Raw genomic sequence first — 16,035 nt, forward strand, 5'->3', positions numbered from 1 at the left:
AAGCCTGATTGTGTGTTAGAATCAGTTGGGGGAATGTTTCTTTTCTGTTCTCAAACAAGCAATCCTTGGACCCATCCCTGTGCCTCTGGTGGCCTGCAGGTACCCTGCAACCTGCATTAGTATAAACCTCAGTTCAGGTCAGTTCAGTTGCTCAGTTGTGTCCAAACCTTTGTGACCCCATGGACTGCAGCACGCCAGGCTTCCCTGTTCAACACCAACTCCCAGAGCTTGCTCAAACTCATGACCCTAGAATCAATGATGCCATCCAACTATTTCATCCTCTGTTGCCCCCTTCTCCTCTTGCCTTCACTCTTTCCTGGCATCAAGGTCTTTTCCAATGAGTCAGTTCTTCGCATCATGTTGGCAAAGTATTGGAGTTTCAGCTTCAGCATCAGTCCTTCCAATGAATAGTCAGGACTGATTCAAGTGTCTTCTCCAACACCACAGTTCAAAAGCATCAATTCTTCGGCGCTCAGCTTTCTTCACAGTCCAACTCTCATATCCATATATGACTACTGGAAAAACCATAGCTTTGACTAGATGGACCTTTGTTGACAAAGTAATGTCTCTGCTTGTTAATATGCTGTCTAGGTTGGTCATAGCTTTTCTTCCCAGGAGTAAGCGTCTTTTAATTTCATGGCTGCATCAACATCTGCAGTGGTTTTGGAGCCCCCCAAAATAAAATCTGTCACTGTTTCCATTGTTTCCCCATCTATTTCCCATGAAGTGATGGGACTGGATGCCATGATCTTAGTTTTTGAATGTTGAGTTTTAAGCCAACTTTTTCACTCTCCTCTTTCACTTTCATCCAGAGGCTCTTTAATTTTTCTTTGCTTTCTGCCATAAGGGTGGTATCATCTGCATATCTGATGTTATTGATATTTCTCCCCGTAATCCTGATTCCAGCTTGTGCTTCATCCAGCCCAGCATTTCGCATGATGTACTCTGCATTGAAGTTAAATAAGCAGGGTGACAATATACAGTCTTGACATACTCCTTTCCCAATTTGGAAATAAATTTCCCAGTTTGGAAATAAATAAACTTCAGTTGGAGAATTCTAATGTGCGAACCAGTTTGGAAAATCTGCAGTAGATCTCCCTACCCCTCACCTTCTCGAGAACCTTGCTACCCGCTTCTCTGGTCTGGTTATATCCTCATCCTGTCCCTCCCTGCCGGCTTCTCCTCACCAGCCAGACAAGCTTGAGTTTCTCCCAAGGAGAGAGGGGTCCTCTCCCATGTGCTCGAATCCTCACCTCTTTCTCTCCCTGAAACTCTGATATCCTGCTCCCTGCTGTCAGCCTCTCAGCTTCTCAGACTCTCCCTGAGGCCACTGGTGACTTAATTCAACCCGGGCCTGCCTGTCCCCACTCCATCTCTGCAGCAGGTGACCCTGTCCAGCAGCTCCTCTTCCCTGAGACTCCTCTGTGTCTGGGACACACACTCTCACCTCTCTCTGATTGGCCCCCCTCTGTCCCCTTTGTGGCCTTGATGTCCCCTGGGTCTTTCCTTGAATTCCACCCCCTCCTGGGTGACCTTATTCACTTTGATGACTTCGCTACCTGCAGGCGACCCTCCTGAGCCTGTCTCTAGCTCGGCTCTGCTCAACCCATGGGTACCGCCCTCCCTGGGTTCCCCACCTGGTTTTTGGCTCCACATTCACCACATAGTGTGGGAAACCAGATACCCACAGCGAACTGTGTCCCCTTCTCTCTTCTCTGAAATGATCAGGCCCCTCAATCCCCAGGACACCCCGCCCCTCCTCCTGAGGGTCCTTCTCCCCCCTGCAGCCACTACCATGCTTCCTTGCCTGCCTCATCTCATCTCACCTCCCAGACTCTGCTTTATCCCTTCTGCCCCATCCTCCCCTTGGGGGTCACAACCCTGACCTGTGATTCCCTACTGAAACCAGCCTTCCCAGGGGCTGCCTGGTTGCCTGGAAGAGGAAGCCAGGCCCCATAGCAAGGCTCTCAGGGCCTCCTCCAGTCTGACAGCTGCTCACCTCCAGCCCCGTTTTTCATCCCTGCCTCACACGCAGCACCCTCAAAGTTCCCTGCCATCCTCTGGGCTTCTGGACAGACATTCTAGGTTGTCTTGGGGATATTCTTCACCCCCTCCCCTTGACTATGTCCCACTGGCTTTCTATACCTTTCCCCTCATCACGTTTTCTTCTGTGAAGTCTTTCCTGATAAACCAAACTTGATTTGTCACTGTTCTTTCTGGAACCCAGTATCCCCACCAGAGCATGAGCCAAGCCTCCAGCACCAGCCTGCACTCTCTGTTCCAGGGCCTGGCACTGGCTCGGGGTTGGTGCTCATGGAATAACTGGTTAGACTGGTAGGACTAACTGGTTGCTGTTGGGAGTAGGGGCTCTTTCTTTAGCAAGTAAGACTTATTTAAAATAATACCTCTTCATATGCAACTGGAGAAGGAAATGGCAACCCACTCCAGTGTTCTTGCCTGGAGAATCCCAGGGACAGCGGAGCTGCTATCCATGGGGTCGCACAGAGTCAGACACGACTGAAGCGACTTAGCAGCAGCAGCAGCAGCAGTGCTAAAATAATTTTTTAAATTTCCTGTTGAGTAGATTAAAATGATGTTTGTATATTATAAATCCATTCACTCGATGCTTACCTTCTATAGCATGTGCAGGCATGTGTGCCAAGTCACTTCAGTTGTGTCCAACTTTGCAACACTATGGACTGTAACCCACCAGGCTCCTCTGTCCATGGGATTCTCCAGGCAAGAATATTGGATTGGGTTGTCAAGCCCTCCTCCGGTGGATCTTCCCAGCCCAGGGATCCAACCCACATCTCTTGTCTCCTACACTGGCAGGTGGATTCTTTACCGCTATGCCACCTGGGAAGCCCTTCTGTGGCATATATTACCTCATATGGCAAAAGGGATGACATCACTGACTCGGTGGATGTAAGTCTGAGCAAACTCCAGGAGATGGTGAAGGACAGGGCAGCCTGGTGCGCTGGCAGCCCATGGGGGTCACAGAGTGTTGGACATGACTGAGTGACTGAACAGAAACAAGTGGCTAAAGGGACTATCACCACTGTTTCCTAGTGAATGAAATTATTTATCCAAATTAACAACTAATTTGTAGTTTATCCAGATTGATGCAACTGCAGGTAATATATGTACATATTGTACTGGTTGGTATGTGACTAATGTGCTTTTATTTTTATACACGTCTTAGTCTGTCAATGTGGAAAAGAATAGTGCCCGAAAGTCCCTCCCACACCACACACATGTTGTCAGCCCAGCTTCCCCAGCAGATAAGCCTTCCTCTTTGCTGATGTTTCCTGTCCCCAGAGCAGCAGGCTGGCTAGGCCTCCCTGCCTCCCTGGCAAGCAACTAGATGCATGAAGAGGCTCACTGGCCTCTCATCAGTTTGGTAATTCTGGTGATATGCTGTTTTTGGGCAGAGGATGGATTAGTTAACTAAGAATCTCTGAGTTCAGGGGTTTCCTTATGCTCAAATTTTTCATATCAGCTACATGTTAGGCTGAGCCGTATGAAATTGCTGTTATTCAGCTACTCTGACCTACCAAGATGGCGATTTCTTATGGTTCAGTCTAGTAAGAACTTGTTCCCATTTCCTAGGCAGGATGACCATGGAGAGGCCACAGCTACAAAGAGACAGGGGGGTCACAGAACCTCAGCCAGATCCCACTGAGTCAGGACACTGTTGGCCAGAGTCAGGGCACCATCTGCGTCCGTGAAGGACATTGGCCCGGGCAGGGGTGGGGGAATGTGGAGAGGGTCAAGAATATTTTGAAAATCATTAAGGATGAAGTTTCTTTCCTTTTTCCCTCCAATTCTTTTTATTGTAGTAAACTACACAGAATGTGAAATTTGTCGTCTTATCCATTCTTAAGTGCACAATTCATGGGCATGAAGCACATTCAAATTGCTGTGCACCCATCACCACCATCTGTCTCCAGAACTCTTTCATCTTACAATACTGAGACTCTGTACACATTAAACAATAGCTCCTCATAACCTCCTCCCCCCAGACCTTGGCAACCAGCATCCTATTTCCTATTCCTATGATTCTGACTACTCTAGGTAACTCATATAAGTGAAATAATACATTTGGTCTTTTGTAACTGGCTTATTTCACTTAACGTAATGTCATCAGGGCTCATCTGTGTTGTAGCACGTGTCAGAATTTCCTCCCTTTTTAAGGATGTATACTATTCCATGATATGTACAGATCCTATTTTGCTTGTCCATTCATCCATCTATAGACACTTGGGTTGCCTCCATGTTTCAGCTATTGTGAATAATACTGCAATGAACATAGGCATACTAATATCTCTTTGAGACCTTACTTTCAATTCTTTTGGGTATATACCCAGAAGTAGAATTCCTGGATTATATGGCAACTCTATTTTTAATTTTATTGAGGAAGGGCCATACTGTTTTCCTTCATTTTTAATGTAAGGCTGGAACACCCTAGACTGAAAAGAGCTCAGGTTTCCGCTCTGGACAAATCTGGGTTTAAATCTGGGCACTAGTCTGTGGACAAGTCATTTAGCCTCTTTGATCTTTGGTCTCCCCATCTGTAAAGTGGGGATAATAATAACCATCATGAACTGTCATAAGAATTAGAGGCAGTGTGAGTAGGAGAGTGTGGTCAGATCAGATCAGATCAGATCAGTCGCTCAGTCGTGTCCGACTCTTTGCGACCCCATGAATCGCAGTATGCCAGGCCTCCCTGTCCATCACCAACTCCCGGAGTTCACTCAGACTCATGTCCATCGAGTCAGTGATGCCATCCAGCCATCTCATCCTCTGTCGTCCCCTTCTCTTCTTGCCCCCAATCCCTCCCAACATCAGAGTCTTTTCCAATGAGTCAACTCTTCGCATGAGGTGGCCAAAGTACTGGAGTTTCAGCTTTAGCATCATTCCTTCCAAAGAAATCCCAGGGCTGATCTCCTTTAGAATGGACTGGCTGGATCTCCTTGCAGTCCAAGGGACTCTCAAGAGGCTTCTCCAACACCACAGTTCAAAAGCATCAATTCTTCGGCACTCAGCCTTCTTCACAGTCCAACTCTTACATCCATACATGACTACAGGAAAAACCATAGCCTTGACTAGATGAACCTTTGTTGGCAAAGTAATATCTCTGCTTTTGAATATGCTATCGAGGTTGGTCATAACTTTCCTTCCAAGGAGTAAGTGTCTTTTAATTTCATGGCTGCAGTCACCATCTGCAGTGATTTTGGAGCCCAGAAAAATAAAGTCTGACACTGTTTCCACTGTTTCCCCATCTATTTCCCATGAAGTGGTGGGACCGGATGCCATGATCTTCGTTTTCTGAATGTTGAGCTTTAAGCCAACTTTTTCACTCTCCACTTTCACCTTCATCAAGAGGCTTTTTAGTTCCTCTTCACTTTCTGCCATAAGGGTGGTGTCATCTGCATATCTGAGGTTATTGATATTTCTCCCGGCAATCTTGATTCCAGCTTGTGCTTCTTCCAGTCCAGCGTTTCTCATGACGTACTCTGCATATAAGTTAAATAAACAGGGTGACAATATACAGCTTTGACGTACTCCTTTTCCTATTTGGAACCAGTCTGTTGTTCCATGTCCAGTTCTAACTGTTGCTTCCTGACCTGCATACAGATTTCTCAAGAGGCAGATCAGGTGGTCTGGTATTCCCATCTCTTTCAGAATTTTCCACAGTTTATTGTGATCCACACAGTCAATGGCTTTGGCATAGTCAATAAAGCAGAAATAGATGTTTTTCTGGAACTCTCTTGCTTTTTTCATGATCCAGCAGATGTTGGCAATTTGATCTCTGGTTCCTCTGCCTTTTCTAAAACCAGCTTGAACATCAGGAAGTTCACGGTTCACATATTGCTGAAGCCTGGCTTGGAGAATTTTAAGCATTACTTTACTAGCGTGTGAGATGAGTGCAATTATGCAGTAGCTTGAGCATTCTTTGGCATTGCCTTTCTTTGGGATTGGAATGAAAACTGACCTTTTCCAGTCCTGTGGCCACTGCTGAGTTTTCCAAATTTGCTGGCTTATTGAGTGCAGCACTTTCACAGCATCATCTTTCAGGATTTAGAACAGCTCAACTGGAATTCCATCACCTCCACTAGCTTTGTTCGTAGTGATGCTTTCTAAGGCCCACTTAACTTCACATTCCAGGATGTCTGGCTCTAGGTCAGTGATCACACCATGTGATTATCTGGGTCATGAAGATCTTTTTTGTACAGTTCTTCTGTGTATTCTTGCCATCTCTTCTTAATATCTTCTGTTTCTGTTAGGTCCATACCATTTATGTCCTTTATTGAGCCCATCTTTGCATGAAATGTTCCTGTGGTACCTCTGATTTTCTTGAAGAGCTCTCTAGTCTTTCCCATTCTGTTGTTTTCCTCTATTTCTTTGCATTGATCGCTGAAGAAGGCTTTCTTATCTCTTCTTGCTATTCTTTGGAACTCTGCATTCAGATGTTTATATCTTTCCTTTTCTCCTTTGGTTTTCGCTTCTCTTCTTTTCACAGCTATTTGTAAGGCCTCCCCAGACAGCCATTTTGCTTTTTTGCATTTCTTTTCCATGGGGATGATCCCTGGAGAGGGTGGTAGTGTGTTGTAATGCACTATAGGGATGCGATAAGTGGCACCTGTGTTAATTTTACTTAGTATTTCCCCCACATGCTCCTGTTCATCTTCTACCATCCTTCCGCTTTTGCTGTGTTTTTTTAAATGGTGTCATCTAGTGTTTATCTCATGCCTCACAGCATGATACATAAGCAGAGGCAATGGATGGTGACATATACATTCTAATGGTCCCTATGTCCTATTTCCTTCCATGTCTGCTACTAAGCCCTGAATTCATGTCCCCATCATTTTTCAGTTCTCTTTTCTCCAAGTTTGTCTTTCTCATCAGACAGTGGTGGGGTCAATGCCTACCCATGTGTGAGAACTTGGACAAGATACTTAATCCTCTTTTTAAAATTAATTAATTTATTTATTTTTGGCTGTGCTGGGTCTCTCTGAGATACTTAATTCTTGACTCTGAGTGTATGTGTGCACTTTAAAATGTAGGTTTTGTTATTATTACTAGTGAGCTATGGTGAGGCCAACAGATCAGGAAATGACAGCCATTGAAAAGATAGTTTGTTACTCACAGTTCCTAAGAGGAGAGGGCATACCACGCTTTGGAGGTGCACATGTGGAAGGACCAGGGTCCATTAGGAGGCAGAGGAAGTTAGGGGGAGACATGGGCAGGAGACTTTGCTGTGATTTCCATGGGAAGGAATGTCAAGACAGGTCAAGCAGGCTTAGGATGGGCTAGTGCCCTCCAGGGTGTAGGGACTGCCTGAGCTGTCTGGTGCCTGGCTCTGAGTGATTAGGGCAGAAGAGAGTGACCCAGAGGGTGAGAGTCTATAAAAGAGCAGTCTGGGTATGCATTCTCGATTGTTTGTCTTGCATAAGAAAGTCATTTGCTATCCCTAGGAATTCGCTAGCCCTGGGAGGGGGATCTCTACAGAGTCAGCAAGTCTCCAGATACCAAAGCATCAGAAACACCAGGTTAATGCAATATGTAAGATAGTATGACAGAATGATGCCCACCCCCAGAGATGTCCATATCCTGATCCCAGAACCTGCAAAGATGCTACCTTACATAAAAAGGAAGGACTTTTCAGATGTGACTAATTCAAGGATCTTAAAAATATGGGGCTTACCCTGGATTATCCAGTGGACCCAGGATAATCAGAAGGGTCCCTACAAGAGGGAGACAGGGGGATCATAGTCAGAGGGAGAGGATGTAAGGATGGAAGCTGAGGTCTGAGAGGAGAGAAGATGTACAGCTCCTGGCTTTGATGATGAAGGAAGGGGCCATGAGCCAAGGAATGCAGGCAACCTTGAGAAACTGGAAAAGGCAAGGAAACCATTGTCCCCCAGAGCCTTCAGAAAGGAGCCAGCCCCAAGGACCCATTTCAGACTTCTGACCTCCAGCACTGTGTTGCTTTAAGTCACTAAATTTAATTGTCTTGCTTTAAGTCACTAAGTTTGCAGTAACTTCTTACAGCAGCCATAGGGAACTTACACAGATAGGAGGAACACCAACTAGCTTGCAGGGTTGTTATGGGGCTCAGAGCCCATGTGGAAAAGAGCCTGGCTTGAGAAAAGTGTCAATAAAAATTTAGTGATATTATTAATACCTGCAGGGCTCTGGGAAGTTTGGGATGAAGTAAGGACCACACACACACCCACCACGTTGCTTTGTGCCTTGTGGCTGCTCAGAAAATCTCGGGCTCTCTGTCCCTCCTCCTACAGGTCTGGGGGGTCTGGGAGAGCCCCTTGAAGGAAGGGTTCTGGGAGATGCACCTGGCCTGAGCTTCTCCCCCCTGCAGGCACCGTGGTCAGTGTGTGTGCTGGGGGTCTTTTCCTGAATTTACCCTCTGGGTGGCTTCCCTGTCCCCTCAACGACTCCAGCTCCTACCTCTGAACTCTTAGGTGCTAAGGAGCTTTGCCACACGAGGTTGGTATCCTTTCCACCTGCTGCCTGTTCTCCTTTCAAGTGGCTGCATTGTGGTTCCTTAATGGCAGGCATGGATTGTTAGGTGACATCCGTGTTCCCCTGAGGCCTCAGGACTGTGCTGGGTCCTTGGCTGCTCCTCCAGGCTGGAACATTGGCATGTCTAGCGTGGGCGCCAGTGGTCTGAGCAGCAAAGTGCTGGACCTGAGTTGTTCCTCTCGGAGCTCCTGGAGGGCGAGCCGCTGGGCCCCAGCTCATGATGGGCACACGTGCCACTGCGTCTCCCAGCGCCCTCCAAAGGCTGTCCCCTCCAAAGGCTGTCCCCTCCGGCCTCTCACAGGGACGTTCGTCTCGGCCTTCACCGTGCTGTGTGGCGCCCGCACGGACCTCCCCGACAGGCACGTGTGCTGTGTCTTCTGGCTGAACATCGCCGCGGCCCTCATCCAGATCCTCACGGCCATCGTCATGGTGGGCTGGATCATGAGCATCTTCTGGGGCATGGACATGGTTATCCTTGCCAGTGAGTAGCTGTGGGGCTGGGGCTGGGCCGGGATGCAGGGAGCAGGGCTGGAGGAGGGGTGGGGGCCAGGATGGGCTGGGGGTTTGTTTGTGATCCTGTTGGGGGTCAGGTTGGGGCTTCGTGGGAGATCTGCACGGCTGGGCCTGTTCCTCCCCAGGGGCTCACTGGTGTCGGTGGCCACCTGGCCTGGGGGACTCTCCCCGCATGCCCAGCCCTGGGGCCTGCAGGGTATCACGAGAGCACCAGTCAGAGACCTGAGCCAGAGGCATGAATAAGAAAGGGAGAGAGCACCTGTTTAGCTCAGACACACCAGGCATCACGTTTGTCAGGGAAACAGCCCAGTTGATAACACCGGGGCAGCAAGGGTGTCGCCCATGTGAGCTCAGTCCCTTGTGCCTCCATCGTGCCATTTCCAGAAAGAAGGGAAAGCCCACTGGGCATCCTTGTGCTCAGGAAACCCTGTAACTGCTTTTTATTTAGCAGCCAGAGCCGCATAATTTCAACTTCTTTTAAAGTAAGTTCTTTGTTCCTTGGTGCTAAAGCCTTCCTCTTCCTGATTTGTATTCAGCGGACCTTCACCAGTCACTTAACACAAACTTGATCCCAACACAAAACTGCCTTAAAAGACTTGATTAACATTTTAAAAATAACCCGGCGAGATCTTAAGACAGACACCTATTTTAAGCAGCCGCGCTCGTCACCCCGCGCCCCCGTGCAGGTCCCTGTATTGTCACACGTTCTGTCTACCTCATTAGGCCGAAGCTCCTCACTCACACGGAGCACGTCCTCACAGGCCCTTTGCCTTTCTCACCACACCCCACACCTGACAAGACCATTTGCAGGTAGAGTGCCTGTGCCAGAGGTGAGCTGTGTCAGGGAAGAAGAGCGGGGGCAAGAGGGGAAGCCCAAGGGTCAGGGGGCTCTAGAATGATCTAGAATGATTCCTAGTTGACTCAGTCTGAGTTCAGAATCCTGTGAGCATCCAAGACCCAAGGCTCACTCAGATACCAGGGCCCAGCAAGGTTAGGGTCAGTGACCAATCAAACCACCAGGCCAGAGAAAAGGCAGGTCCCTGAGCCTGAGCGAGCCCAGCAGGGCCGGTGGGTTGGTTAGACAGGCTGGTGGAAGCAGCTCCTTTCCCCGCCGGGGTGCTGGACTTCCAGGGCATCTCAGAATTAGAGCCAGGAGACAGGGGTGGCCAGAGAATGGGGAGGGAACACTGGGGGGAGCTGAGGAACAGTTGGATGATGTCCAGTCCCTCCTGGGACAGCTGCTCCCAGGGCAGGGGCTGCCCGTCAGCAAGGGGGTCGGAGAGCCCACAGAGCAGGCAGAGACCAAGGCAGGTGCATCCAGCCCCCGCAGGGGAGCCCCGCCCCGGGAAAGGTCCACGGACCACTTCCATTTGTGGGGAGTGGGCAGAGCATCGCTGATAAGACAGACGTGCTGCCAGTCATCCTGTGAATCTGGAGAAGCCAAGTCTGACCATTTCCCAGAGGGAGTTTGGTACTTCTCTGAGAGGCCTGTTCCCAGCCGGAACCTGGAAGGGGCCCTCTGCTCTCAGAGGCTTCCTCAGTGGCTGATGGAAAGCCTGGGGAGGCTGCCCTGTCTCCGCCCAGTATAAGCCCCGGACCCCTCTTACTGAGTCATTTCCTCGTCACACAGGTGTTGGGCCAGGCACTGGGGCATGTTAGTGAGGAGACTTTCTGTTATAGCGGCACAAAGCTGTGTCGCAATAAATGTGTTGACGCCTAGCCTGATGCCTAAAGCTTTCTGGTATTCTCTTTTCAGGTCACGCTTGATACCAGACCCCACAGGGTCTGGATCTTAGAGATAGCTTCAAGAACTCCCCTATATCACCTCCTAGAGGAGGACACAGAGACCCAAGAAGGGCAGATGGGAACCTATTGCTTCCTCACCTTCCACCACCCTAGCTGTTGACTCCGCACCAACCCCTCTCTCATGGCTGGTGTGGGGGCTGTAGCTGAGCTGCAGGCTATTCAAGTGCTGGAACCCACCGCCCCTCCCTTCCTGCCCCCTCCCTCCCAGCCCACACCTTCACGGTGGGTCACCTCCTTGGTTTCAGGAGTGCTGTCTTTGTGTCAGACTTTTTAGAACACTGTTTGGGGAATGGACTTGAGGGCTGCACCAGAAAACCCACCACACCTCACTGCTACCCACTTATCCTACCTAGGCACCAGACTCGCTCACCCATATCAGCAACGGGTGCCTTTGCCCCTTTTTCCAGAAAGTAAACCCACCTGCAAAGGATCAATAATTGCCACGGTTGAGATGGTGCTGTGGGCTGAGATCACCCCAAGCAACAGTGGCGTGTGCGTGTCTCAGGAACACTACATTGAAAAGAATTGTCACAATGGACTGTCCTAGCACAATGTCTGCCCTCGTAGATAGCTGGATAAGGGGCTGTTGTTTCTCGTGTCACTCCAGCCTCTTCCTGTAAAAATGAAGGAGGCTTTCCAATTGTAACAACACAGGGTAATTTTTTTTACCTAGCATTACGTGAGTGTCACCAAGAAATGTACCATGGGGAAGGATAGATTGGGAGTTTGGAATTGACGTGTACATATTACTAGATTTAAAATAGATTACCAACAAGGACCTACTATAAAGAATTTATTAATTAATTAAAACAATAACAACAAAAGAAACATACCATCAAGAAAAACCTCCTAAGGGGGAAATCAGAGAACTCTAAATCAAAGTAGCAGTTAAAAACAGGAACTTGCAAGGCTGCTGCTCTGTTTATATTAATAAAAATAATCAGTAAGTTAACAATAGCCTGTATTGGTGTGGGTCAATAAATACCTGGTAATTGTACAGGAGCCTTTTTCAGCTGCCATACCCTTGGCAGACATTGCTAATCTATCTTGACACTTTCTGCTGAATAGTCTTACCCGTTTTCAATACACGGCTTCAGGCAGTCACTACTAATGGGTCCAAGATGTCTACAAGATAAAAATCTGTTTGCCATTCCCTGCCTGAGTCTTTCCCAAAGCATTAGGTTTTATATATGTGACTCCTGTCCACATAAAAGGTGAACCCCATGGCTTAGACAGGGGCCAGGATGGGTCACTTCAACATCTTTAGGTTGTCACAGTCAAACCTGTCCTGTAGCTGTCCCTCCTTGGAGCCATCCAGAACTCATCTTGAGGCAAAGATGGGCTGGAGGCAGAAGAAGAGTGAGGGGCAGAAGGTGAGCAGAACAGCGACCTTGGCTGAGATTCGGAGAGAAGAGGAGAGAGCTTCTTGGCGGTGTCTCACGGAGAGTGACCGCCCCAGGGAGGGGGGAATGCTCCGCACTCCTGAACCAAAGCCCACACACCCTCTGGGGCTGCCCACTGGCCACAGTGGCTGGTCACTGTGAATGCAGACTGCAGACCCCTTCCATCTCCCAATCCCCAGCATGCAGCCTCTCCCTTTTTATATTTCAGGCAGTCCCTCTGTTACCAACCAGGGTTCTTGGCCTCCTTAATCAGTAGAGACTGATAGGAAGCCAGATGAGAAGTCAGGCAAGGTTTTATTGGGGGCCCCTGTTGCAGTAGAGGGGAGTGAGAACAAGTAACAGGTTCCCTTGGTCGCTCCCTGAACAGAAAGGTGAACTGATTCCTTATATGGGATGAAGGTAGGGGCAGGTCCAGGGGTCTGGCTGGAGGGGTGCCTTAGGTGGTGCTGTGTGCAGGGGACATGCATGACACCCTGCTTTTGCTCCAGGCGCTTCAGAAGTGACAGTTGGTTCTTTTGGTCTTTTTGTATCTTCTTGTCCATAATTTGCCCCTACTGCTCATGCACGTGCATGCAGTTATTTTTGATCCCTCATAGTTCCATGGATGGAGGAGCCCGGTGGGCTACAGTCCATGGGGTCACAAAGAGTCAGATACAACTGAGTGACTTCACGACGACGAGTTTCTTTGTATTTTGTTGCTCAAAGAGGGTTTGTCCAGGTGCAAGCGCTGCAGCAAAGGGTCCCAGGTGCCAGGTCCCAGCTTGTCGCATGTCTGGCTTCTTTTTTTAGACTGTTTTCTCTTTCTCTTTTTCTCCTCTTCCTCATGCTGCCTCATATTCCTGTGTTTCTCCGAAGTTTCTCAAGGTGAGTCTGTTGGGGTGTGCACAGTTCTCATGCCTGGGCTTCCTGGACCCTCCCCTTCACTGCCCTTCCCCCACCTCACACTGCTCCCTTTCCGGTCCCCTGCCTACCCGCCACTTCCTGCACACAAACCCCTCTCCCAGTTGGCCAACAAGCTTCTATTTTTAGTTTTTTATTTTGGCAAATGTTTAAACATAGACACAAATAGAAGGCCTAGTATAGCGAGTCTCCAAACGCCCAGACCAGCTTCAGCCATCATCCACTCATGGCCGTTCTGTTTTCTTCTATTACTGCCTGCATCTGCCTCCACCCCCAACACCTTAACTTGATAAGTAACCTGGTAAATAAAGGGAAAAAAAAAAAAAACAAACACAAGTCCACTGATGCTCCTCTGTGGGCTGACTTACCAGCTAATAGGGGTAACTACTCGGCAAACCCAGATGACAATTTCACCCTTAAATATCCCAGTAGATGTCTTAAAAAATAAAGGAACCACAGTACCTTTTCATGCTCAAATAAACTAGCATCAGTTCCTTAATATCAACAGTGATCAAGTTTTTCTCATGTCCTCATAGTCACCACCAAGGCTTTAAAGGCTCGAAGCCAGCAGTCACCTTGGCCTGTGTCACAGATGTCCAACTGATGGAGCACGCCAGCCTGGCTCCTCCCTTCTGCATGCTGTCTTCCTTTTCTCTTCCTTCCTCCTCTGCATCCACACATACCAGATGCCCATCACTTGGGGAAGTCTTCCTGGCACCTTCTCCTAAGGCGCCGCGTTAAGAAATGGCAGCAGGCCAGTCTTCCGGGGCCACGTTTGTGCAGTGGCTTCAGGGGTGTGGATTCAGGAGCACATTGATAACCTTTCAACCCCCAGCAGGTCTGTAACAGAAATCCTCCTCTCATGTCTCCCCGACTAAACCCCGAAATCCACTCTCTTCATTCATACCCTGTTTTCCATTAAGAAGCCAGCGCCCTTGGGAAAAGCTGGACCACGGCTGTAGCAGTCATTCACACGTCTGTGTGAATAAGTTCCAGCATATTCAAGTCCGGGGACACCGCCTGGAGAAATGGTGAGGGAAGTGGGTGTCTGACCATCTCTCCTCTGCTTCTCCCTCACAGGCTACAAGGAGCAGGGCATCCCACAGCAGCTGTGAGCCCGGGCGAGCCGCTGAGAAGCCCTGTGCCCAGGAGGGCCACGTCAGGCAGCGGCCGGCCCGGGGTCTTCACGTGTTCTCTTCTGCCGCTTCCTGGGTTTGGAGTGGAAAGAAGGGCATTTGAGAATACTATTTATTTTGAAAACGCACCTGCTTTTCTCAGCAGGCTCTGAGAGCTGCCAGCTCCTCCTGCTGCTCCAGAGAGTCCTGAAGCACAGACGCCCAGAGGGCATCTGGGTTGGGTGGGGAGTGGGGTGGAGGCGGGGATGCTGATGCAAGAAGCTGGAGTGCCCCAGGCTCGGGCCGCCTCACTTCGTCTGCTGCCCACCGTGAGGGTGTGCGGGGCGGCCAGGCCAGGCAGCAGTGACCCCGTCCAGGCGAGCAGGGCTCGTCAAGGGGCAGGACTGCGGTGGACACCTCCTCTGGGCCCCTGTGGGAGTGGTCTCCTGGGGCCAACACCTGGGCATGAATAAGGATAGACAGATTCCTGCCTGGTGTGGAAAAGCCTGCTGTGCCCTCTGCTGTCCGTGGGGATGGGTCCCTATGGGTGTCTGCTGGCCCCATGGCTGCCCCCATCTCCTCGCCACTGAAGTCTCCAGGTCTGGGTGGATCTGACCTTTGTTTCCCTGGGAAGAAGGCAGTGGCTCCATTCCTGGGGCAAAATTGCTGGAATTGCCAGATGTTCATGTACAAGTTCACCAACCCAGGTCCACATGGGCAGTCTTCCCCTTTACACTCAACACTGTCTGGGGCCCGTACTCCTTTCTCTGAAATCCTTAGGGCCGACAGGTCTCTGACGTCACACATTTTAAATCTGAGGAAGAGAAGAAACGTTTGCCATCCATTTCGTGACAGCCCAGCGGAGTCTGGACCTGCTCACATCATGAAACACGGGACCACTTCTGTAGAGGAGCATGTGAATAATCAGACTTATTAGGATCAATAAAACTGTAAATAGCTTCGCCTCAGTACAGGTCAGATTTTGCCACTAAATACGTAAGGGGAGAAAACTCACCATTTGAGAGCTTTAGGGGTTTTAGAATTGCAAAAAAAAATAATAATAATAATAATTGTGGACCCCTCTCTGAAAATCCTTCTTCTGCAAAAATCCTGCAAACAGAGGCATTCGGGTGACCTTGCTGGTGTTATACGGGGATTCCTCCTGTTGCAAAGGGATGATCAGGGCCTTTGGGACATCTAAGTGATTGTTACAGAGTCACAACCACCAGAAGATGTCTAATTCAAGATCAATCAGCAATTAAGAGAAAGGAGATCTAAATGACAAGGGAGACATCACATGTCTGCTTTCTTTTCATTTTCATTCTAACGTAGGGGTTGTTAAAATGTGGGACTGGCCCAAAGCCAAGTTTCTGGCCTCACTGGACTGTGTGCCACTGGGTGTGTTTCTCTCCAAGGGGCTTTTCCTATCTATCAGGGACTCAGTCAGAATTTGGCCAGGGATGGAAGAGCAGCCTGTGGGCTAGTGGTAAAGAATCCACCTGCTAATGCAGGAGACAGAGACGCAGTTTCGATCCCTGAGTTGGGGGATCCCCTGGAGGAGGACACAGCAACCTACTCCAGTATTCTTGCTTGGAGAATCCCATGGACAGAGGAGCCTGGGGGCTATGGTCCATAGGGTCACAGAGAGTCGGACATGGCTGAAGCGAAGCAGCACAGAAGAGTGGCCTTTTCTGGTAGTTTATCCCTTAATGGATGGAAAGGCTTGGGGAACCGGCAGCTGGGTAAGCCCCTCG

At 49.2% G+C, this 16,035-nt stretch overlaps 1 protein-coding gene across 1 annotated transcript in view; it reads left to right on the plus strand.

Moving 5' to 3' along the window:
- STUM (stum, mechanosensory transduction mediator homolog) overlaps positions 1–15,348 on the plus strand; it is a 61,103-nt gene extending 45,755 nt beyond the window's left edge. Inside the window, exons 2-3 of the mRNA XM_055582027.1 lie at positions 8,846–9,025; positions 14,247–15,348. Of these exons, the coding sequence (XP_055438002.1) occupies positions 8,846–9,025; positions 14,247–14,281 (215 nt within the window). The 3' untranslated portion in view covers positions 14,282–15,348. The remainder of the gene's footprint in view (positions 1–8,845; positions 9,026–14,246) is intronic.
- Positions 15,349–16,035: the final 687 nt, after the last annotated feature.

This window comes from Bubalus kerabau, chromosome 5 (assembly GCF_029407905.1).
Source record: "Bubalus kerabau isolate K-KA32 ecotype Philippines breed swamp buffalo chromosome 5, PCC_UOA_SB_1v2, whole genome shotgun sequence".
NCBI classification, from domain to species: Eukaryota; Metazoa; Chordata; class Mammalia; order Artiodactyla; family Bovidae; genus Bubalus; species Bubalus kerabau.